This window comes from Macrobrachium nipponense, chromosome 28, assembly GCF_015104395.2.
Source record: "Macrobrachium nipponense isolate FS-2020 chromosome 28, ASM1510439v2, whole genome shotgun sequence".
NCBI classification, from domain to species: Eukaryota; Metazoa; Arthropoda; class Malacostraca; order Decapoda; family Palaemonidae; genus Macrobrachium; species Macrobrachium nipponense.
In genome coordinates this window covers 9,225,992-9,251,684 of record NC_087217.1, presented here as the reverse complement: position 1 = coordinate 9,251,684, position 25,693 = coordinate 9,225,992, and the positions used below count along the sequence as shown (strand labels likewise).

At 38.1% G+C, this 25,693-nt stretch overlaps 1 protein-coding gene across 6 annotated transcripts in view; it reads right to left on the bottom strand.

The window, feature by feature from the left end:
- LOC135201400 (neurobeachin-like) overlaps window positions 1–25,693 on the bottom strand; it is a 562,670-nt gene that overhangs the window by 496,035 nt on the left and 40,942 nt on the right. For 5 of the 6 annotated variants that reach the window (XM_064230269.1, XM_064230271.1, XM_064230273.1 and 2 more), the window contains exons 4-11: window positions 20,060–20,116; window positions 16,079–16,219; window positions 7,258–7,415; window positions 6,763–6,976; window positions 6,431–6,653; window positions 5,780–5,922; window positions 3,902–4,092; window positions 1–109 (exon numbers count right to left, since the gene is read on the bottom strand). In XM_064230269.1, the coding sequence (XP_064086339.1) occupies window positions 1–109; window positions 3,902–4,092; window positions 5,780–5,922; window positions 6,431–6,653; window positions 6,763–6,976; window positions 7,258–7,415; window positions 16,079–16,219; window positions 20,060–20,116 (1,236 nt within the window). The remainder of the gene's footprint in view (window positions 110–3,901; window positions 4,093–5,779; window positions 5,923–6,430; window positions 6,654–6,762; window positions 6,977–7,257; window positions 7,416–16,078; window positions 16,220–20,059; window positions 20,117–25,693) is intronic. The other variant, XM_064230272.1, reaches the window with a different exon arrangement.

Below are 25,693 nucleotides of genomic sequence, written 5' to 3'. Positions count from 1 at the left end.
CTCATACAAACAGTTGTAGGTGGGCAATGTTAATGTCTCCTCGTGGACCAACAGCCTCTCAGCCAGCAGGGTGTAGAGGTTGTGGGGGTTCATGACATCATACTTGCGCCTAAAATGAGCCATCACGTCATCATGTTCACTGTGGACCAGCCACCACCTGGATGGCGCCGTGGTGGTGGCAATGGTGTGTTTTGTAGGGTGTAATTGGTTGGGTGATATGTTGGGTAGTATGGGCAGTGTGGGTTAGGGGTATTATTTGTGTGGTGGTTAGTGATGGGAATAAGTAGTCATGGTGATGGTAGTGGTAGTGATGGTGGTGGTGGTGGTGGTTGGGGCAGAACCAGCCAGGGCACAGGGGCACAGGGGGAGAGAGAGAGAGGGACACGATCACAACACACACACGGCTCTACCAACGCCCCAAGACATAAGCGGCACTAACATGTAAATGTCTCAAAACTAACTTCTGGAAGGAAGGATTTCCCTGAACTGAAGAGAAATTTTGATGATAAAATGACTAAAAAGCCTTCAGTTTAGTTTTAGAAAGAGTACCGCTATGTCACTTATCTCTCACAATATCACCAGACAGGATATAAAAGGATATTGGAATCTGAACTGATGACAAATAAAGAAAACACTAACCACGTCTTGAAGGTAATAGTTTTTATTAAAAAACTAAGGGGATGACTAATCGCAACTTGTTTCTACTGTACATAACTATACCATCACTATATCATTATATTTCTCAAATATTAAAAAGGGGATGGCTGTATATCTGGTGTGCTTGTAAGCCAATGGGCACTGGATTTCATATGGTTGAGTCAGGAAAATTAGGAAAGTCAAGGATACCTAACTGTTATGAGCATAAGAATATGTAAAGACATGGGAAATAAATGTTGAATTTGCATTTTACTATTTACCACAATAGGTATTCATCGCAGCTAAGAAAGAGATAAGAAGAAAAGTAAGCACTAGCACTCAAAAGCTCAACTCTCCAAATGCTGATGATGATATCTGCATTGCAAGTCCTGAAAATTACTTGATCAAAAGAATATCAAAACATGGACAGAACATTCTTGGAATTTCAAGTATCAGCTGCCAAAGCAAAGTGAAAATATATTTTCCTGATGCAGTAATGGATAGGAAGTGGAAGGAATACTGACCATTGTTTGCATGAAAGAGAATATCTATAAATGAATCACAACAATTTACAAAACGTGATTTCAAATGGTCAAAATGTACTGAAAATAGTATGGAGTACTGTATTTAATAATGTACAGCACACTCAAAAACATAAATGTAGTATTTATGATTATATACAGAAATGTCTCTAATAAAAACTCGTGAAATAAGTAATCAATTTCCAGAATGTAAGGTTAATTTCTGTATGTATTTTTCAATTTGAATACTTCTTTCAAATTACTCCTTGCTATTCCACATTTTTACTCTATATTTTTTGGACACTTGTGCTACAAACCTAACTCCACAAGAGAACAAACAAGACCTAAGTTAAGACTCTTTAAATTTTCAATAACAAGTCCTGAATTTGAGCCAAATAACCGATAAAAAAAAAAACCCTTTTGAAGTACTCTATAGAGCAGAAACAAACGTTTTAGATCCTTTTTACAAAAATATTTGGTGCACAACACTTTATAACACACCACTGCATACATAATGTAAATTCAGTAAGCGAAGACAACAATTTTAAACTGATGCACATCCATAATACAGCATAACATTTCTGAGTGAGAGGGTATAGGGAAGAAGTAATCAAGACACACAAGCCCACAACTCCCTAAATCAGTAACTTCCCTAAAATGCAGCTCTTCTGTTCTTTGGGGGATATACTGAAACATGAGCAAGTACCAAGTCTTATGCCACAAAGACCAAAGGAAATTCTCCAGTACAGAGAAATAATTATACAATAAATTTTTTTTCTTACAACATAAGGCAAAAGTGTCCAAACAACATAACTAGATATAGCTGAACAGGTTTAGTGCCATTTGTGTATTCTTACAAAGGCAAAATTAAAATAGTACTGCACATTTTCTGAGCGGTAAAGTATAGCTGAGACTTAAAATTACCAACAGCAAGTCCATATCAGACATTCTATAAAAAAATATTGACGCATTAAAGACCATTCAGATTGGAAGTTTGAGCTAAATCATTCATAAGTTAAGGGGAAATTGCATGCAAGGCTGCATACTATAAAGTGTTGTTTCTGTCAAGATAGCAACTTGTGTGTAGTTATCATGTATGTCAACAATCACTCACTCATCTGGTATAGTCTCTGCTCTGCTGAGATTGAAGTTCAAATTATGAAGACATGACAATTATTATCTTTGTTTCAACACTATATTGGATATCAAAATCACAAAACATAATGCAAGAAATGGAGTTAGAACTAAAACAAGATACAATGAGATAAAAATTTAGTTTTCATAAGCTGTGTTTATGTAATGTGATACCAAATATGGTGTTTGCTGTCATCAAAATAGTACCAGTGCTCTTCAAAGAGTAAAAGCACAAAAATTCACAATCTAGTACAGAATGTACAATATGCTTTATAATCATGCAGTAACTATTCATCAAGAAACCTTAAACAGGGACAAAAACAGTAAGAAACTTAAGCAATTAAATCATTTATACTGGAAAGGCACTATGGAACTGCAAGATACTGTAACATTGTTATTTTACATTCAGAAAATAGAGTTAGTAATAGTACAGCTAGACTGAATTTAAAGTTTATCAAAATACATATAACAATTCCAACATTATGAATGTTATACAAATTCATTCAAATATGAATGAGTGGTTATAAACATATAAAAAACATTTACTATAAGTATGTATCAGACACACAAAACTGCAGCACTAATGTATGCCATCATTCAACTTGAGACAAATTTTCTGTTAACATATGAAAACTATAAGATGCAAATAAGGAAATCAACAAGAAATCATTTTCAACAGTTGCTAATTTCATCTAACCTACAATCTTGTCTAATTCAAAAGAGCTACAGGCATATATTGGCTATCATTAATTTTCCATCACATGTTATTGACTCCCATTTAGTCATTCACCTTTGTAAATATAATCAATTGCCTTTATATACACCTAAAGAGAAGCATTTACTTCAAGTATTATGTATTTTGAATGTTGTAACTACTGTATCTTGAAAATGTAGGGAACATTTTCAAATGCTATCTTTATCTTTGCTTCAAACTTATTCTCTACTGTTAATGAACCTGACCTATGATTAGCTCATATCTGATTGACCAATTCACTTCTACTGATTCAATCATCCATACATACACAAATGCTACACTGTACATACATACTTATATACAGTCTTGCGTATCCAAATACAGTACACAGCTACATACCCATCTGAGCTAACTACAAGTAGTATACAGTATATGTCTTGGGTGTTTGACATTTACCAACATCTTCTACTATCCAAATTCTAGTAAATTCTCTCAAATAGTACACGATTTAATGCAGGGTTTACTAAGTTTGCTGTTCAAATCCAATCTTGAAGTGATAATTATTTTCCCTCCTATTGTAACTGAATTTATATTGTTAGAGGTTGGTTGTTTTGATAGACCTAAACATATGTATACTGGAAATTTATAATACAACTTGCAAAGCAACTCTACTTCATTCAAATCCATAGCATACCATTCAAGCATTTATCATTCATTTATGAACATTCCAAAACTACTAAAACTAAAAATGATCATCCTAGAGAATATGAAAAATAGACTCTAGTTCAATATATTTATATAAAAAAAATAATTTTTTATGAAAATACCCTGTCAATTTAAGGAGTGACATGTTTACTAAATAAGCTGATTTCAAGAAATGCAAATTAAAAAAGAATTCAGTACGATCTCAACATACTTGTGGGTTGATCTTGAAAGGAAGTAACCGAGCAACTTGAGGGCTTGTAATCTGATCAATTGACTCTCTGAAGCTAGAAGCTTGAAAACTGTCCGTACCCCATGTTTAGCATCAAAGGCAGGCACCATTGAAGATGGATGTTCTGACATAAGGGACATGAGCATCTGCAGCACATCATGGAGATTTTCATCCTGAAACATCACAAGACAAAGTTAATAGTCAAGAAAGGGCATAGGCTAGTAGGTTAAAGAAATCAGACTCTAAAATTTCTTCTTTTATTTTCTTTATATCAGCACCTGTAAAAAAGAATCAACTTCTAACATTTGGGAATGAATACAAGCCAAATATAAATACACAGGTAAGGGCATATGTTATATTACTTTTCTGCAAGCTACTACACATATATACCTTCCATGTTGATATATACAAAGTTCTTCCTAACCATAAGGAGTTTTTACCCCAATGCATCTGCCCGCAGGAGGGATGAAATAGTATTTTTATTAATTTACTCATTATGGCTCAATACACTCATTTGAAATAAAGAACAACTATCTCTTTAAACATTGCAATTTTGAAAATAAAACACTACCACTTTCAATTACATATATACCTTAACATTGACCATGACCTATTTATTTCACTGTATACTACTGTGATCCCCTGTCCCAACCTGATAAGCAACCTATGGACAAATGATACAGATGGGTAATAAAGGTATACAGTGATAATATCACAACTATCAAACTAAACCTTGCAAATAAACAGCAACCTATTGAAATTTCAGTCTTATCATGTCATTATGAACTAGGAACTTTACTTCCAGGTTAACACTCCCAAGATAATGATGCAGATAGGTAGTGCATAGTCTACACTATGATTATATTACAGCTTTTAAACTATGATACTATAAAAGAAACTGTAACACATTGAAATTTCAATATCTTAACAGTGATCATGAATCTGGTGAAGACACAGATGCCAGGGACAGAGCAAAAAATGTAGCCTTTCTGTATGATCAAAGTGCTGATACAAGCATAAATAATGAATATAATTTACTACTGTACTGCAATTTGACTAGAGGCAGTATTTATGCATTTGTAGTAATTCATCAATACAACATTTGAGGAAAATTTCCCTTGCAATATAGCAACATTCAAAGATTTTTAAAATTACAATTAAAAGAAAGCATAAAGCCATAAACACTGACATTATTCACAAACTGCAATGTAATGCACTACTAAATCCAAAGTTAGTCTAATGATTAATGAAAGCTACATCTAAATCATTTTTTTGCAATATCATACTTTTGAATGTACAGTATTAATAGTTTGTTGACATAAGTTCACCATAATAATAAGTAATTTACAAACTTAGAAATGCTCAGTACTAATAAAGAATAAAGTTCACAAGTATTTGGCACTATAGACTGACACACTGCACAAAGAATTTACAGAGTTCTGAAGATTGCACCGAGTACAACATTGAATATCTTTGCATAAAAAGTATACAAATATAAATATTGTGGTCTTCATTAACTACAGTAAATATTCCAAGAATGAATACCATGATTACTTGAAACTGCTAACAATTAAGGAATAGCAAAAATTATTTCATAAAATAAATTTTCCAAGAGAAGAGTTGCAATGGGAGGTACTGACAGCTTTTCTATAAAAAAAACTGCATAGCACTTCATGCTATTCATCACCCATTGTACAGGTAATATAAAGTTTTATCACACATTTTACAGGTAATATAAAGTATGAGTGAAAGTATTCCAAAAATTTAATATTACCAAAAAGTACTGAACAAACCCCTGAAATACAACATATAAGGTTTGATACCTGTCATTGTAGACCCCTTTAGGATTGAATTACTTACCTCATGCATAGTAGAGAGAAAATTCAAGATAGCCTGAAGTTCATCTTCCTTGACACCATTGCCTATCATAATAAGTTGCTTGAGAAACAGTAGCATGTATGCACGCAAACTAACAACATCCTTATCACTTGGGCGTGGTCCATCTGTAATATGAGTGATACATCTACAAAAGTGCAAAACTAGCAATTTTAAGATAAAGTACCAAAAGAGAAGATATTATATTACTATGGTCTTTTGGAACAAAAATCAATATATATATATATATATATATATATATATATATATTATATATATATATAATATATATATATATATATATATATATATATATATATATATACACACTTAAGAAAATCTATATTTTACATAGCTTGTGCATCATAGGGGAAGTAGAAAAATTAACTTTCCAACATGTAATTTTTAAGGGAAATCATAATTTGGTAATTAAATTTGAGGAAAAAGATACAATTCATTTACTGGATTTTGATGAACCTTTAAAATGTACTGCATTGTACTGAAACTCATTACCAAAGCTATTCTAAAAATTTAATTCCTAAATATTCATCTCTTCATCCAACAAAAATCTGACAACTTTTGCTCTATTACAAGCTAAAATATTCTCATTTCAATTACAAAATAATCTCAACTTACCAAGACCTTTTGGATTAATGCCACTCTTGTCCCTGGGATTGACTACCCAATAATAGTACTTCAGAGTGTGCATAGTCTGCAGCACTGTGGACACTCTCCGGACAGATCCGTATATCTGCGTGTCTGACAGGAACTCTGTTGCTAAGTAAGTGTAAAGCCGCATTTGAACTACAACTGGAGAATATATCCACAGAGATGGATTGAACAAGATGTGGTCCAGCAGCTGAAAGCAAAGAAAATTTATTTACCTCTAATCTAACCAACTTATCACTTTATAAAGTGAAAAACTAGATAAAGCACAGTATTGCAAAGTAATTACAAATTCATCTTACCTGTTTTAGTAAAAGATCTGAATTTGAATTAGGGCAGGTGACAAGGAACTTTGTAAGTTTTAGAAAGGCAGTTAGCACTTCCATTGTAACATGGTGTCTTGAGGCGCGGTGAAGGAGATGGGATATTACAAGAAACCCTCTATTTTGAACCATGTGCTGCTGAACTGTATTACAGCTTTCAACCATCTCACAAATAAAACCTATTAAGGTAGATCTGTAAAGAAAAAAAAAATTGAAGTTCAGTAGTTTGATACAGTAACTGACAGAAAAATTAATTTCCATATTGTTAACAGTATTATATTGGCAATACTAATCTCCACACAAGACTATTAAATGTTATAGGAGATATTCTGTCAATGAATACATTTTCCTATTCAATATATTAGCTCATTTAATCAGTATCCAACAAGAAAATCAAAACAAAATGATATTTCTATTCTAATCACATATACAGGATATGTATATGAAAAAAAGGGTTACATATTTCATTCTTACCCTAAAGAAGGATCTTTGTTGGTGTTGTAATAATCGTTAATAGCTGGCGGTGTGTCATGGGGTAGGTCAAGCTGCTGGAACAGCGGAAACAGCACTTGAATGCCTCCCATACTATTTAAGGTACTGTGGATGCTGTAGGTAACAACTGCTTTCACATCCTGTAACAAACAAAAAATATGAAATACATACTGTACTGAACTGAACTATTCCTATACTGAATTTACTTGTAAGTTACCCATGCTGACAAAAAAGTACAGGTACATACCAATGAAATTCCAGTATCACAATTCTGAACTTGAGTTCTTCACACATTCAAAAATATCAGCAAGGCAAGTATCAGTATGAGCAAAAGGCATAAAATACTGCTCATCACAAAAGTGTAAAGTATTTTACATGGATATGGTAAAGCTTACTTAATCATTGTCATCAGCTAGCATTAAGGTTTTTCATGAAAAATTAGACATGTTAAGTTATTCTGCATCGTAACTCGTACTAATGTTGGTAAATAAAAAATTACTGATATGATCAATAAAATATTATTGAAAATACAACTGTGAATTACCAAAACCTTCATAAAATTTATAAAATTAGTTCAACAGACATTGTTAAAAAATAAATGTATCTTTTTTTGCAGGAAAGCTAACAGCCTATGTTTGATATTAAGAGTATTTTGTAAAGTATTAAATCACAAAAGGTTAGATTAATTTCTCCTAAAGACTTACAGAAAGTGTGGAAGGATGATATACTACACAGCAATTTTTTTATCCTGGAACATAGAGGACACATTGCTGATTCCAGAGATACTTACTGGTTAATTTAAAAAGGTCCCGAATCATGTTTAATTCAATGTAAAAATTAGCTTTAGTCACCATCTTGTACAGCATATCTAGGTTTCAGTATTTGTCCTTCTGTCAGGTAATGCTACGAAATTATTTCAGCCACTTTGGAGACGATATACCAAAAATTCATATCTAAACACTTTTTTTTTTCTATTTTATGCTAAGATTTTTGTCAAGAACTCTGCTTCCATCTTGTGGTCATAAACATGGATAATATTGCTCCATTTTTTATTTATCACAAAGGCCAGCATATTTGTTTGATAATAATACAGCTAAGACTTGTATGCTTAAGGTTTTATATAAATTTTATAATTTTTCAAGTGAGGTCATTTTCAGCAAATGTGCACAACGGCACCTGAAAGATTATAGAAGAGGTGTGTGTGTGTGTGTGAGTGTGTGTGTGTGTGTGTGTGTGTGTGTAGAACTATCTTGATAAGAGGGTAAAACCATGAAACACTTGAATTTGATGTAGGTGAAGATGAAGGGTGGTGGTGGGGTTGGTGTGCTTCAAGTTTAGGTAGTCAGTATCGTATTTCATATTAAGATGTATCCCTGTAATTACCTTTGGTATACATTTTTGGCCAAGGTTAAAGGGGTGTGGTGTATGGATCAAGGATGCTACCCTTTTCATAGTCTGATAAGGTACTGCACCACAAGTTGTGGTATGGTGTGTTTACATGATTTCACTTTAGGGTAAAAAAGCCTCCGGTAAGTATACTACGTACAATGTATCTTTTTGTATTGTCAAGTCCCACCCATTTTTTCTGTTATATTTATCGACAACAGCCATATAAAGGATATATTTTCCACACTATCCTGTGCTTTGAGAGTAACTTGTTGGTGGTGGTATCTAAGCCAAGTTTTGTTTTCTTTGTATAAATGGAAAGGAATGAAATACAGTTTAAGCCAAAGGACAAGCACTGGGACCTATAAGGTCATTTGGCACTGGAAAGGAAAATGAGAGGTAGGTAGGTCTGAGGGATGTAACAAAAGTAAAACCTCAAAGTTTCACTATGACAAATTTTAAAAGTAATTTGTATTTTTCAATTCATACAACCCTGAGGTCTTTACACAGGAATTACCTTCTACAAAACAAAGTTGTTTGGAAGTTGCACTACATGTGGGAGAGGTGAGGGATACCCTCACCCTCCCTTCACTGAGTCTTGTAACTTGCCTTATAGCGCAGGTAAACAAATGAGAGATGGCTAGAAGTGGACAGTTTATGAAAAGTCCTCAGGTTTGAATGTTATGAAAAATACAAATTACTTTTGAAATTTTTAATTTACTCCTACATGAATACAAACCATCAGTCTTTACATTGGAAGACTTACTAACTGGTGGGAGGATGAGTAGCCTTCCTAACAGACTGGAGGTTCGCCTTACCTAGGGCTTTTTCCTGGTTGTGCAATATCAAACAAAGGAATCAGTGCCATGCCTCTGATCAGAGGAGCAAAAGTTTGCTTGTCTGTCAGACTTCTGGGCTTTTCGGGCTTTTCAAAGTATAATGGGTTTGAAAGCAGCATTACTCTGAAAAGGCTATGAAGAACATTGTGTTGGAGACAATAAAGCTAAGTAATAGGTTAGTTTTATTGTCTGTCCCTCTCTCCCCTTGCTAGAGAGGGTAGGATTTGCTTCTATTAGATCATAACCATGAAAAAATAGAAAGGCTGATCACTCACCTACATGTGTGTGTCTGCCCAGTGTGTGACAGTCCAGGAACCTATCCTCATTCTGCTGTGAGAGTACGGTAAAGAAGGAGAAAGGAGGGAGGCCAGTCACACACACACACTTTCATTTCTATTACCGTCCATCTTAGAACAGAGGCTACCTGTCCTGCTAGGGGAAATTGAGGACTGTGCACAAAACTTTTAGAGCAACCACCACAGGACCAAAGGAAAAAGTGACTAAGGACCTATGAGCAATGTCCCTCAGGTAGGAGGTGAACATCATATGATGTGACCACACTCCTGCTCTCAGCACCTGATATACTGACTGATTCTCCTTGAACGCAAGGGAGGGCAAAATGCCCATAACTTCATGAGCTTTAGGCTGGAACATAATCAAGTCCTCTTTGTTTCATGATAGTGTGTTTTTGGACACCTTTTTCTTGGTCTTGCCAGTGCCAATGAAAAGTCGTCAACACTCAGGCCAGAGTTGCCGAGTCCTTTTAAGATAGCGCTCCAGCACTCTAACAGGACATAGTAGTAGCTCTTCTCGACCATCACCTACAGTCCTCTAGGGAGGGGATCGAAAGGACTAGCATCTGGTGTCGGGGACTGCCAGATTCTGAGTCTTTGCAAAGAAATCTGGGATAAATTTGAGCGAAACAGATTCCCATTCCCTTGAGTGTTTACCATTATAAGAAAGAGCATGAAGTTCACCTACTGTTTTCACCGATGCCAAGGCATAAATACAGTCTTCAGGGTCAGATCCCTGTCTGACAACTCTTGTACAGGCTCTCGTAGAGGGTTGTAAGGTACACAAGTCAAGCTCCGAAGGACAAGAGTCACATCCCATTCAGAGGGACTGAAACCCCTGGGAGGGCAAGACTTTTCAAAGCTTCTCATCAGCATAGAGATCTCCCAAAAGGAAGGCAGATCTATGTCCTTTGGCATAGGACCAGGCCCAGGTTGGAGGCTCTGTAGCCATTAACTACTGAGACAGAGAGATGCTTCTCTAGTGAAGGAAGACTTAAAAGTCCACTACCTGCTGAACAGTACCTCCGACCGGAGAGAAATCCCTTTCACGACACCAACCACAGATGATGGCCCATTTCACTTGGTAGACATCTGCAGTGGATTTCCGAAGATATCCGGACATCTCTGATGCTGTTTGGTGAGAAAAGCCTCTTGTTCGTAAGAGATGCTGGATAGCCTCCAGCTGTGAAGGGATAGGGACTCTCTGGACTGGTGGAACCTCTTCTACATGAGGTTGGCAGAGAAGGTTGTGCCACGGAAGGATTTTTCTTGGTGCCTCGGATAGCAGAGCCAGCAGATCCAGGTACCACTTGGCATGTGGCCAATTGGGTGCCACCAGGGTCATTCTGAGAATTGCAGTGATCATTACCCTGCTGATCACTTCACAAATAAGACAGAACGGAGGAAAAGAGTACATGTCAAGATTGTCCCACTGCAACTTCCGGTTGTGCCGTGTTGTAAAAAGATCTATTACTCGTCATCTTCAAAAATTTAACAATCTTTCCACAACGTCTGGTTGTAAGGACCATCCTATCACTTGACCCTGATGGCTGAGTTTGTCTGCCACTACATTCCTTTTGCCTGGGATGTATCTGGCTGGCAAATCCACTGAGTGTGCTATTGCCCACTCATGCATTTGCACCATCAACTGAAGAAGCTGGCGAGACACTAATTCCCCTTGCTTGTTGACTTAATCCCATTACCATGGTATTGTCACTCTTTAGTACCATGGAGTGCCCCATTACTTGATCCTGGCACTCTTGAAGTGGCAGGAAGACTGTTTTGAGTTTCAGGATCTTGATGTGCAAGTGCTTGTTGTTCCAATTCCAAACATCTGAAATTAACACGTCCTCCAGGTGGGCGCCCCATCCCTCCCTCAATGCATCTTAAAACAGAAACACTGGAGAGGGGGGAGAGAGAGAAAGGGAGTGTGAAGTTGGACTTCTATTATGAGGTTCCTGTCTTCTAGCCACCAGGCTAAGTCCTGTCTCACTTCTCTCGAGAGAGGAATGGGAAAGGACTGCGAATCCCTTGTTTAAGACTATAACTCCATTCTCCACTGGAGGGAGCGGAGGTGAAGTCACCCACGAGGGACCAGTTCTCCAAAGACAACAGGTGACCGAGAACAACTTGCTGCATTCCAACTGGTTATTCCTGTCGAGACAGGAATAACTTCGTTGTCTCCTTGAACTTGCTGATTCGGAAGTCTGAGGGAAAGACACTCACTGCTGCTATATCTATCAGCATGACCCAATACTTTATCCTCTGTTTGGGTATGAGGTCTGGCTTCTCCAGATTTATTGAAATGCCTAGGCTGCGACAAAACTCGAGGAGACAATCTTTGTCCTGAAACAATTTCAAGCAAGAGCTTGTCAGGACTGGACAATCGTCGACATACCTCAAAAGACATCCCATGTGAATGACCCCAGGTTGGAACAAGGATTGACACTCTTGTGAACACCTGTGGAGTGGTTGACAATCCAAAGCAAAGAGCCTTGAATTGATACACTGTCCCATTCAGGATAAAGGAGATGTACTTGTGAGAGGACTGATGGATGGGTATTTGGAAATACGCATCCTGCAGATCCACTGTAAGCATAAAGTTGGACTCCCTGATGGCTGCCAGCACTGACCGAGTTGTTTCCATTTTGAATCAAATCTTCTCCACTAAAAATATCCTGCTGTAAAATCCTGGAGAATGGTCTGTCATAACTTATACAGTGCCCTTCTCCAGCATCATCTCCACCTCACTCTGTGGTGTGAGGACCTTCGATGAGCCAGAAACATACGTCTACAGATGGACCAGTAGATTAGTGAAGGGTGGGGGAGATTCGAAGGGAAGTAAATATCCTACTCAATGGACATTCATGACCCAGGATTCCACTCTGTGTTGTTGTCATATTGGTCAATGGCTTGACAGGCAACCCCCCACCAGTGGCAGCATGTGGAGGGGAATACTGCCCCTAGGATCCTCTCTCTTCTTCCCCCTACATTCTCTCTCCAGTTCACATAGGAACAAAAGGGCTGCTGGCTTGCACCTTTCCTGACATGAGCTGAAGAAGGCTGGGTATACTTGTGAGGGACCCTAAGATTTTGTGGTTTCCTGGGACCGACAGACGAAGGACCAGCCTGACCCGGGGGTAGGGCTGTAGTGGCTTGTGAAGGCCCAGCAGTCTCTGCCTCTGTGCAGTGGATGAGGGAGCCATTGCCATCCGTCCTTCGTCGATCCACTGCAGTATCTACTTGTTCCCCGTCAAACAGAGAAGTGGAACCCAGCAAAGGTATGTTTCTCAGAGTTAAGACTGATTAGGGACTTACAAACTTCAGAACAAGGCACAGAGCTGTGTCTCGTCTTTAAAGTGCCCTGTTTGCTCATAGGTTAACTTTCTGGTGGGCCAGGTAAGTAATGGTCAAAAGTTGTTGACACCTGATGTAAGACGGAGATATTTTCTGTTAGTTATCCAACAATAGACCTAAAGTTTATAAAACTTCTGACGAGGTAGTGGTGGGGGAAGCAGCTTAAATGAGTGGCTGGCTTGAAGTGAGTTCTTCCTTACAGAGATGAGAGAATTCACCTGACCCAATACTAATTCTGCAAGCTTAAACCAAGGCAATCCAATTGATGGTAAGGATTCCCTATGAGGCCTGACCAGGGCTTCGAGGCCTGAAGGAATAATCCCATTGTCAGCCAATGTCTCATCCTGAGACTGTTATACTGGAGAATCAGTTTAACAATCTCAATGTAGGATTTCTGCAGCTTGGGAGTACTATCTGGATCCTTAATAAGAGGACCCTCCAATCGTTACAAGTCATGGTCCTCCCAAGTTGCCCTCTTTGCAGGTGCGAGACCTCCACTAGAACCCCCATGTTCCCTCCCATGTTTCCCCACATAATCCGAGGAGGTTGAAAGAACAGTTGAGAGGGGCCTGGCACCCTTTGTTGACCTGCTGGAGACTGAAGCCTCATCAGGAGAGGAAGGACATGAGCGACTGTCAGACTGAAATGACAATCGGTGTAGGGGTCTGGGAGAACTCCTGCCATGCAAAGGTGAATGGGTTTGTCCCTGGAAGAGGACGCAGCCCTCGCAAAAGTGTGCAGGAGCTATCCCGAGAAGAGTATACCCGCTCACACAAGCGTGAGCAAGAGGTGCACCTGGGAGAACAGTCACACATTGTAGGGCAAGAGCATGGTCTGACCTAACGAGGAGCAAGACTTGTCTTGGAGGCCGAGGCCTCTCTTAGTGCATCTAATGTGTGAACCCTAGGGTCAGCATCACCTATTCGGGACCTGATCCACCGATTATCCAAGGTGTGGCTTGTGGGAGCTGCGTCCTCGGTTGGGGATTTGGTGGTGGGGGCTAAGTTTCCACGTGGCACACCCACTCTCACTCTATAGTCCACGTCTTCGTCCAGGGACCATGAATGCTTATTGTAGCAGCATGCAGCCATCGAAGCCCAAGGGTAAGAACCTTCATGGTCATGGGCTGTAGAGTCCTGATGAGTGGATCAACCGGGGCAGGGGCCGCACCCTGGATGACTCCTCTACTGTGATGGGAATGAGCCTCCAGGTCGGAACCCTGGAGCTCTCTACAGAGGAAGGAACTATACCAGGCATTAGGAATGCCTGGTGTCTGGTATTGGTGCCAGCTGCAACAGGGAATGATATTCCGAGCCTTGGATGTTCAGAGACACCCAAGACTTGGGTCCCCTGTCTTGAGACAGGGGATAGGCACATTCGTGCATCCAATGCCTAGAGACGCCGGAGACACAGGTCCCCCATCATAGGACAGGGGAGCTGTATTCTGTGCCTTGGAAGTCTGGGAACACCCAAGATGCGGGTTCCCTGTCCTGGGACAAGGGAGTGTTATAGAGAGATCTTCAAGCCTCTTCTGTAGAAGAAGACACATCATGAGAAGGTCCATGGGCCCTTTCACTGCTCTTCTCCCCTTTGGTCCTGTCCACCTAATGGAACCCTCAAAAGGAAAAGGGTTTTTCTTGCGATCTAGTGCCCCTGCCTTCTTCCTTTTCAGGTCTGTCCACCTAATGGGACCATCAGGAGAAGAGGGGGAGGACGCGAAAGTAGATGGAAACGAAGGTACTGGTGGCGTCAAAGGAAAACGGGGCTCCTCTCCAATTTCATTTCTTTTTTGTACCTTATCATTAATTCTGCTGGGGGCTTGGTTGACGGCACTAAGATGTGTAATCAAGCCTTTCACTGATGATTTCCCTGGAAGACCTAGGAAAGGCCAGAGGTTCCCTAGATTTTGAAAGGTCCTCCCGATCTCCAACTAGACCTGAAAAAGATGTTATTTTAGTGGCTGCCTCCCTTTGATCAGGGGGTGGAATGCTCCTGGAGAAAAAGGAGGCCATTGAGAGATTGAGACTGGTCCCCTCTCCCCCATGCAAACTCCCCATTGCTGAAACACTAGGGGAGTGTGGAGGAGTGAATTTTCCTCTAAATGGAGAAGCAGCCGACCGGAATCACATGGTAAGAGACAAGGAGTTACCTGGATAGATGAGCAGTCTTCTTGGACTTCCTCTTCCCAGCGAACCTCATCCTTGCTCCAGGGACCACTTGCAATCCTCGGGGCAAGTATTATCATTTATGGAACACGTACCGTTGCAGCATTAGTGCAAACAGTGTGCGGGTCAATGTGAAAGAGTGAGAGAAAGCAATTGCACAGTCACTCTCCCACAACCAGGCAAAATCTAGGTTTAGGATTAGTACGTATATGATTCTTGGCTTTGCATTATTCAAAAACAAGAACAATATACCACAACTATTGAATCAACAAAAAGGAAGGAAAAAACTAGCTTGAGATGAAAGTAGAACAGCCAAGAAGCAATAGCGCAGAGGATGGCAATGCTACGTTCACTCTCGACAAAGGCTAGGCTAGCCTATAAGGTAAGTAGTTACGTGAATCAGCGAAGGGAGGGGTTAGGGTACACTTCACCTCTCCCACAAGTAGTGCAATTGCTGGACAACCTTGTTGTGTAGAATAGCCTACTCCAGCTTGTGCTGAAGGTAATTCCCATGTAAAGACCGATGGTTTGTAATAATGTAGGAATAAATAATTGTAAGAAAGATAATAAAAACGGAGGTGCAGTAAAAGGAATCACAGGAGCACCCCAAGAGGTGCAAGACGGCACTACCTTTTGTATAAAATCCTAGGTTTCTCACTATGAACCATGACAATTTGGTAGTCACAACACTCCTTAGACCTTGGGCAAACCTTGTACTACATTTCATTACATAACACTATTTGAATCAAGATTACATCCTCACCTGTAGCATTAAAGCATGTGGATTGTGAACGAAAAAAGAAGGGTTTCCTTTTGGTGCAGACTGAAGGCAGAGCTGGGAATCAGTTGCCACTGGATTATACATAAAAACTATCGCTGCCGCCAACTTTCCGTCATACAACACCTGCAAAAAACATGACAATTAGAATCTTTACTAGAAATGTGCAAACAAAATGCTTGTAGGCAAATGTAATAACTGCACCTAGCCTACCTATACTATGTTAAAATTACAAAACTGCCAGAATGCCTCAAAAGGCTGAGGAACTTGTCTCCAAGCTCCAGTTGGTAGACAAAAATTCAATTCCACAAGTTAACATTTTTTTTTTACATTAACAAACACAATTCATATGGCATGGTAACTTTGGTCAGGCTGGACTTTCAAAGGTAATATAAATAATCGATAAAGATGTATTTAAATGTCGCTATGAACGAGACTAATTTATACCTTTTCTGTGAATATATTCTTGTTCCATGGGAAAATACAGCACTATGACCGTAGAAATAACGCAAGACCTTGCAAATTATTGTATAATAATAATAATAATATATATCACAAATAACATTCATAAGATGTAAATAAAATGTGTCATTAAGGAATTATGTCATAAACAGGATGATTTCTTTAAAATTACAATAAAATCAATCTATTACAGTAAAAAAATTGATTCTACTCGTGTCTATTTTCACATAGCCTTTATTCATGAGAAATGGTCCTCAGTTTTGGCCTATATATTCATAAGAAATGGCATAGACATCCTGTGGGATTTAATGACCAAGATATATCGCCTAGAAAGAATGCCATATATGTGGAGAAATAGTCTAATGGTCCCAATCTACAAAGGGAAGGGTGATGTGCTGGGGTGCGGAAACTACAGAGGAATTAAACTGATATCACATACAATGAAAATATATGAGAGGATTACAGAAGGGAGATTGAGAATGGAAACCACAATTTGTGAAGAACAAGTTGGTTTTATGCCAGGAAAGAGCACAGTTGATGCAATATTTGTACCAAGGCAGACAGTAGAAAAATATAGAGAGAAACAGAAAGGACTACATCTGGTGTATATTGACTTGGAAAAAACATATGATAGGGTACCTAGACAGGAAGTATGGAGGTGCTTGAGAGAGAAAAGTTTCTGAAAAAAGATATGTATGCAGAAGCAACCACACAAGTAAGAAGCACAGTTGGAACTACAGAGAAGTTTAAGGTGAAAGTTGGTTTCCATCAGGGTTCAGCCCCTAGTCCCTACATGTTTGATATTGTGATGGATGTTTTAACATAGAGGTTGCCTTGGTGTGCAATGTTTGCTGATGACATTGTGCTGACTGATCTAACAAGTGATGGTGTCCAACTCAAGCTAGGAAGATGGAGAGAAGAACTTGAGAGTGGAGGCTTAAAAATTAGCAGAATAAAGACAGAATATATGTGGACAGGTGGAGAGGAATAGCAGGGAACAGTGAAATTGAGCCAAGAAGACATAAAGAGGGTTATCTCCTTCAAATATCTTGGTTCTGTTATGAGTGAGAATGGAAACCTGGATGCAGAAGTCAGTAATAGAATTCAGTGTGTGTGTGTGTGTAAGGATGAATTGGAGAAGGTCATCAGGGAATCTCTGCGACAGGAGGATCAGTGCAAACGTTAAAGGAAAGTTTTATAAAAGCGTAGTTAGATCAGCCATGCTATATGGGGCAGAGACTTGGCCAATAAAGAAAGAACAAGAAAGAAGAATGGAAGTGGCCGAGATGAGAATGCTGAGGTGGATGTGTGGTGTCACAAAAGAAAAAAGATCCAGAATGAACTGATCAGGGGGACAGTCAAAGTATTAAAGGTTTCAAAAAAAGCTCAGGAAAGAAGACTGAAATGGTTTGGTCATGTCATGAGGAGAGAAGATGAACACTTATGTAAGAAGGCCATGAACATGGAGGTGGAGGACAGAAGAGGGAGGGGAAGGCCAAAGTTCAGGTGGAAAGATAAATTATTGAATGACATGAAGGAAAAGGGTCTAAGAGAACAAGATGTACAGAACAGAGGAAGATGGAGAAGGCTGATTAGAAATAGCGACCCCATATAGAAATGGAAAAAGCTGAAGGCAAAGAAGGAGATTCATAAGAAATGGTTTCCATTATTGGCCTTCGGCTGGTGTATTCGTCACATGCTCATATGAACTGCTGGCACTGGAGTTTATGGTCCTACTTTGGTTTTTCATTGCCAGTCCTCCTATTTTACTTTTAACTAAGGTGGTTATTGTTAATTTTATTGTCAGTGGAATGATAATTTAAAAGGGGAAAAGCAATATGGCAGTATTTACAACATCCTTCAGCCAGAGGCAGTATCTAGAAATCTTCGCTGGGGGTACTTAGGAAAATCATATATATGTATATTTGTATGTATATATATATATATATATATATATATATATAATTTATATATATATACATATATATAGTATATATATAATATATATTAATATTATATAATATAGATATATATATCTATATATATATATAAAATGTGTAGTACAAACATATATAAATATATCAATATTTATGCACACATATATAGTATACACAGTAAGACTAGTAGTTGTTCCTATTGTTTTTGTTTTTGAAATAATCATCAACTAAGCACATTTTTTTTAATTTACTGAAAGAAAACAATGTTCTACTATTCATATCCATGGACCATCAGCGTCTTTCTTTCTAAAAGTTTGTTGAAGCAAATAAAATATACCCAGCAGCAGAACGCAGTCTAACTGTCATATTTACGCAATTTACTTCTGCGCCCCATCATGTGTAAATAATAATATAATAAATTTCTTGCTCCTTAAGTTATTTACTTTTCTCTTTACTGGTTTTCAAGGATTTTTTTTTCATGACTTTTTTTTATCTTCATGTTCGCAGCCTGACACAAACCCCTATTACTAATCTGGAAAATCTTTTTTAATCTGAAGGATCACTGTACATAATTATAATAGGGCATACTCAAACCTTCCAAAAGCTTTTCTTTTTAAATAGCCCACCGCCAAAATACAGCTATTGTTCGTAAATCAACCGAGTTCGAGGGAAACTGTAACAGCTCCTACCAAATTACGAAATGGTGAAAGTAAATCCCAAACATTCGTCATGAGCTTTGCATAGTTCGCGTTGAAGTTGTATGTGATTTGTTGGGTGTTGCATGTGCATCATAAAATTCGTAGCCACTGCAGTCTGCATGACCATTCAAAAGACGAGAGTCTAATAACTAAGAATCACCGATAATTTCAATTCTGGGCAGTTAGGTGTTACTCTAAAGCACAGTTCGGGAATGTGGGGAAGGGACCCAGTAGCATTATTTATGTCTCACGTAAACTGGACACAAAAATAGGTCACAAATAATTTACTTACTTTGAGAATTCTTTTCGCATATAAAAATTCATTTACATACTTACATGTGGAAAATAACTTAATGAATTTTACGAGTCAAAACATGTTTAAGAAATACATAGGAATGGGCTGAATATCATGACGCTGATGTTCATTAATTTCTGTGTAAATGAGCCAGAATATGGAAAATAGGTAATACTCTATAAGCCACAGTAGCTTATTTCTGTCAAACGCTGTGGCTCTCACTATTTATGCCTACAATAACAGTTAAACACTGCATTCATTTCTAACTTATACTCATTAACATTACTGACCTGCATAAGTTAAAATAATATGCTTAAACTTATTAGACGAAGGTGAACCAAAGACCCCACACAGTTCAGATGGGCCATCCTACTATCACTGACATTGGATTACACTGCTAAATTTAAAATAAAGACAGGGAAGACTAAACTAATAGTAATGGAATTACCGTGACATGCTTTGTTGAAGAATATTATATCAAAAACAGGTTAGCAGAAGGAAAGCAATTCCTACGGTACAGGAAACTGGAAAGTCCAGTAAAGACAGGGAAGGAGACTTTGATAGCTAGACCTACCCTTCGGTGGTTTTCTGGCAATTGCAGGTAACTCTCGTTGTCAAACCGGAACTGACTCTGAAATGATAAAAAAGGGAGACCATCACCCATGCTGTACACCAGAGACCCAGAGTGCACAAAGAAAGGACGAAGAAGGGAAGGAGGGTAGATGTTGTAGCAAGCTTACCCAGTTAAAAGTGTTTCACTTTTCAACCTGAAAGAAAGGTTTAATGAACGCAGCTACTCTGGCAAACATGCGGTGTTCGCATCTTGGTTGAACAGACTCCTTTAATCTATGTGATATCGAGGTTATTAGTGACATGAGGCGAGAGCTGGTCACAAAATGACTGTATGGTGTAAAGTGCGCAAATCTTGGTGACATTAGTATTTTTAAGATACGTGAAACGAAAAGTAGGTACACCTGTGTGATAGTATAATAAGATGATTAAAATTCTGTATTATTATTCCAGGTTAAGCTGTGCAAATATCAATCATAAAATAGATGAAAGAAGAGGTGAATATTAGGTACCTCACCGAGACTTCCGATTTTGATGGTAGTTTGCAAATTGAGAGGTCAATGAAGACACACGGCTAGTTTTCTCTTTTTCTACCCTAGCTGCGACACACAACAGTCACCTGACAACTATGCACTGAATTTCTGACTTACCTCAATAAAGATACTGGATTTTAAAGAGACAGAGAGAGAGAATTACTGTTCATACGAAAGAGAATTTAGGTTGTCTATGGACTGTTCACAAAATCTATCTCTAACCACAACATACACCATTAACCCTCATTATGAATATTTGCAAGTAAAATTCTTATTGCCAATAATCGCATTACCATATCTAAACCTGTAACCCAAAGTCGCATTCCTCAAGACAAAAGAAGCGGAATGGAAAGTCGTCCAGATAAATATGATAAAAAAGGACCAAAAGAAAATGAGCAAAAACTACGCAATGCAGACGACAAACCTGTAACGTTAGCCTCCCAAAAATGGCAGTACAACATAAAAAGCCAAAGGTGAAAACGTTGTTTCCCTTTCAAAACAATTTTCGGCTTCAAAATATTTCAAATTCTATTGTGGTTTAAAATCTTATTAGAACAGCGGCAGTGTTATGGAGGGAATACTGAGGTGAAAAAAAATGTTGACAACAACCGACTTTAAAGGTATACGCACTATCAAGAGAGGAGAAAGGTGGTTACTTTTAAAGACAAAGGAAGGGCATATATATATATATATATATATATATATATATATAATATATATCAATATATATATATATATACACACATATATATATACATACCATATATATATATATATATATATATATATATATATATATTATGTATATATATATATAACTCAAATAACAATAAACTTAACAGCAAAATAACAAAGAACACCTCTATTACAATTATAATGCAAACGAAAACGAAAACTCAGTAACCATGGTAACAGTAATACCTAAAATTAATAAATGAGTTCACGGAAAAGGTGACAGGGGCCACCCTATCCTACAGGTCAAAATACGAGGCCGTGACAAGGTTAACTGCGCGAAACGGGGAAGGAATTTCGGAGAAGTGAAATATAGGGGAATTCATATCTGTCAACGAATTACGTCATTCTTTGCATGCGCACACACACACACATGCATAATGTGTGTGTGTATATATATATATATATATATATATATATATATATATATATATATATATATAATATAGACTATAAGCATTTTCACCTAAAACTTACTGCTTCAGGCTGAGGTTGTTAAATCCACCTCAGTCGACAAACTATTAGATACAAATTTCGAACATCAGGGAAACATATGTACTATATATATATATATATATATATATAATATATAGATATATATATATATATATATATATATAAACAAACACCGAGGTCCGTAACTAAATACTCCTACTTCTACGGTACTGCCTGCTAATGGCTTGGGATTCAAATGTGCTATATGTCCAGAGGCACAGGAACACATACTGTAAGAGTGTGACCTCCTTGTAGGAGGAAATGCCCAATTCAATGGCAGATGAGGTCGTTGTCGTGCCCAATGGCAACCACCAACAACATGTCAGTCCCTACTCTGGACCCTTACCCACCCTGGTAGTATATACAAAGCGCTACTAGTTAGGGGAAGAAATGTCCTATAAATAGTGGATGAGCCGCTTTGTATGAGGCCAATGATAACCACATACATCTTCAAGCCCATGAAGCGCTGGACGAATGTCGGTATTATTACTGCCTGCATGGTGTTGAAGTCATCAAATGGCCGGAAGCACGGGGTGTGGTGTGGCATCATACCCAGTACTCGATGAAAAAAAGAAAAAAAAAAAAAGTGGCATCATACCCAGTACTCGATGTAAAAAAAAAAAAAAAAAAAAAAAAAAAAAAGGGAAATAAATAGGATGATGCACCTTGGGATTGGGATTTTGAATGTGGCCATGTGGTGCAGAAGGTCAGAAAAGCAGAGTGAACCAAAGGTGAAAGTGAAGTACATGCTGGAATGAGAAGAATAAAGTGATTGCTTCCAGGGAAAGTTAAAGGGTGTAGGGTGTAAAGAGTCTCGGAAGACTTAGCGATTATTGTATCAGGGAGGCTGGAAAGGACGAATGAGTAAAACTGTGGCTATTTACGACCGTGCAAGAAAGCTGAGTATGGATGGAAAAAAGTTAGTATTCTGGCCAGGATCTGAAAGGAACGAGAGGGGAAAAGGGTTTTTAAGGGACTCAAAATCTATGCACGCAAAAGAATGGTTCTGGAAACGGCTGCTGAAAGAATAGGGAAGGAAATCAAAGGCTGGAGAATGAAGAGACAGAATTTCTTACTGGGTAGGTATTTTAGGTGAGTACTTATTGTGATGGTCTTGAATATTAGGATTTATGAACCATCATGAAACACCGAGCAGCCAACTCTTAAACAACAGATGATTTTAAAAAGTGCCAAAACACGAAAGCCGAAGTCACATGAAAGCCGAAGAAGTCCCTGGAGAAAACATCTAACTACCACACCCACAACCTTTGCCGATGTCTAACCATCCACAACATGAAACCCATTCAAAACTGTGAAGCCCAAAGCCATCGTAGCCCTTTAACCCCAGAATCAATTTCACAATTCTTAGGAGTCTCAGCCTCTGCCTCACTTTCCAGTAAAAGGATCGACGATGACAATAATATTCTTTGGCTGAAATTACACTCTCTTTCAGAGGAGAAACAAAATCATCTAAATGCAATGTCCAATGGTCTGACCTGCGACCTGCATGACGACAGTCATTTTGTCACGGGACACAATCACCACACCTTGAAAAAATTATTTCCAGAGTGGCGGGTGAAAGTAATACACATTCAAACATACTTTTACACACACATATACATACATACATATATATATATAGTTTGTGTGTGAGTTTTTGTACGTGTGAGTGTACATACTATATTAGAGAATTGTGTACTTGGTTGTACTTCGTAGATTTATAAATCTTTGACTGGTTTGAATCATTAGATTGTACATTTGAAAAACAAAATTACTGCCATAGTCATCACCACATACTCTTCACTAGAAAATCGAATTTTGATTTTCTAAATTCTCTGCAAACCTCGTTAATAATCCATCAAAATTAAGCAAGAGAGGAACTTCTGTGATACTCGGTGCAAATTCCACTCCATTACCTTTATCAATGAGTAAACGGCGAATTACCATAAATCTGAAACCAATATGATCAGCCTGACCTCAAGTCTTTCAGACCTGGAACCGACACTTCTGAATAGTTTGGCGCCTGAAGTTCTGGATGCTAACTATTTTCACAAAATCATACCACCATCACTAGTTTCCTAGAGGTCATAAGTGGGACATTTTTCATAAAATTTAAACCTACTTGTTCAATTCCTAGTACATACAGTTAGTTGTATAAAACAGTTTAATCTCACTACCGAACTAAAATTATTATTTGTCAAAGGAAGGCGAGAAATAATTTTTTTTTTGCACTGAGGCCAAATGGAAAGGTCAGTTACCGGCTTCGATTTAACTAACATGATAAAGAATAAAAACATAAAACCGGAAATAAGGAAAATCATATAAATAAAAACAGAAATGTACAACAGCGAATTCTTACTTTAACTGAAGTTACGATACGGAAATACGCACCTCTTACAACACATTTTCTCCTTCACCGTTTAGCTACATGAATAACAGCCTGAGACAAGCACAGAACGGTTCCCATTAATCATGTTATATGAACCGGCAATCAGCCGCATTACGGTTTGGTAATTTTACCTAACTCGTAAAAAACGCACGAGCGAGAAAGAGAGAGAGAGAGGTCTAATCTATAAAGTAAAATACGAGAGGTGGAAAATGGAAAATTTGATAACACACTCCGAAACTATTCTTGGTAAATTCTTGCGTTAATACCCGCTGCTAACGATGTCAAAAAGAGCTGAAACGTGCTGTTATGGGAGTCAAACAAACATGCTCACAGGTAGTATTAGGTATGAGCATGGGTGGAGATCAAGTTAACCAAATATTCGAAATTTAAATGACTTGAGAATCCAACATTTTCAGAAACGCTTTATTCCTAAGCTCCTGAAAGGTATACATAAGAAACTCATTAGTATTACTAATCAGCAGATGAAACCTATCCATAAGGAACAATCCCACCACAGGGGCCGCTGACTTGAAATTCAAGCTTCCAAAGAATATGGTCTCCATTACGTACAAGTAAGAGGAAGTAAAGGGAAATACAGCAAGAAAAGATCCCAAATATTAAAAATAGAAAAAGTAAATGAATGAATAGATAAACATGTATTAAAATGCGAGGAGCATCAGAGTAGTCATGCACTGCATCTTCGCTTGAACTTCTGGAACTTCTGAAGTTCCAACAGCACGACATCCTCTGAAGGGAGGCTGCTCCTCCACAGTCCAGTAGTGAGAGGAATAACGGACATCTGGAACTGTGAAGTGCCACAGCGAGGCACATTTACTGCATATAAACTGCTGTTCAGCGAATCTGGTTGCTTTCTTATGGAATAGTGACAAACTAGAGATCATCTGTTGATGGTCCAAGTCATAACTGCCACTCTTAGGAATCAGAGACCTATCACCACGAACCACGCTGTCTAAAAGAGATTCTGGCAGAAGCAGACATCCACAGAAGTAGAGTAAAAAAAAATGGCAAAGACTACGATGACCCTGTTCAGAAAGTGCATGATGATGATACCAATTACACGGTATCTTATCAAACCTTCCCCAGGTAAACTGCGATTAAAGTCGAATGACTGTTGCTTCCATTCTAAAAGATGTTTATAGTCTGAAAAAAAGTTCAAAACTGGCATGAAATCACTGACAAACACAAAAACAGCCTTATCTATTAAGAAGTTGAATAAAAAAACGACTTCATTCATTGCGTTTTCGTAGATGGGAATATTACCACGAAAACGTATTATTTATGGCAGAAGATAAATTACTCATGAACTCATATTCACACATTAAGAAGGCGCACGTGCACACGAAATGAAAATTAACACCAACAAAAAACATACTCGGCTAAGTGAGCAGCGACTGACCGCACGCACCCGAGAGCGAAAGCACACACACACACACACACATACACACACACACACCACACACACAATATA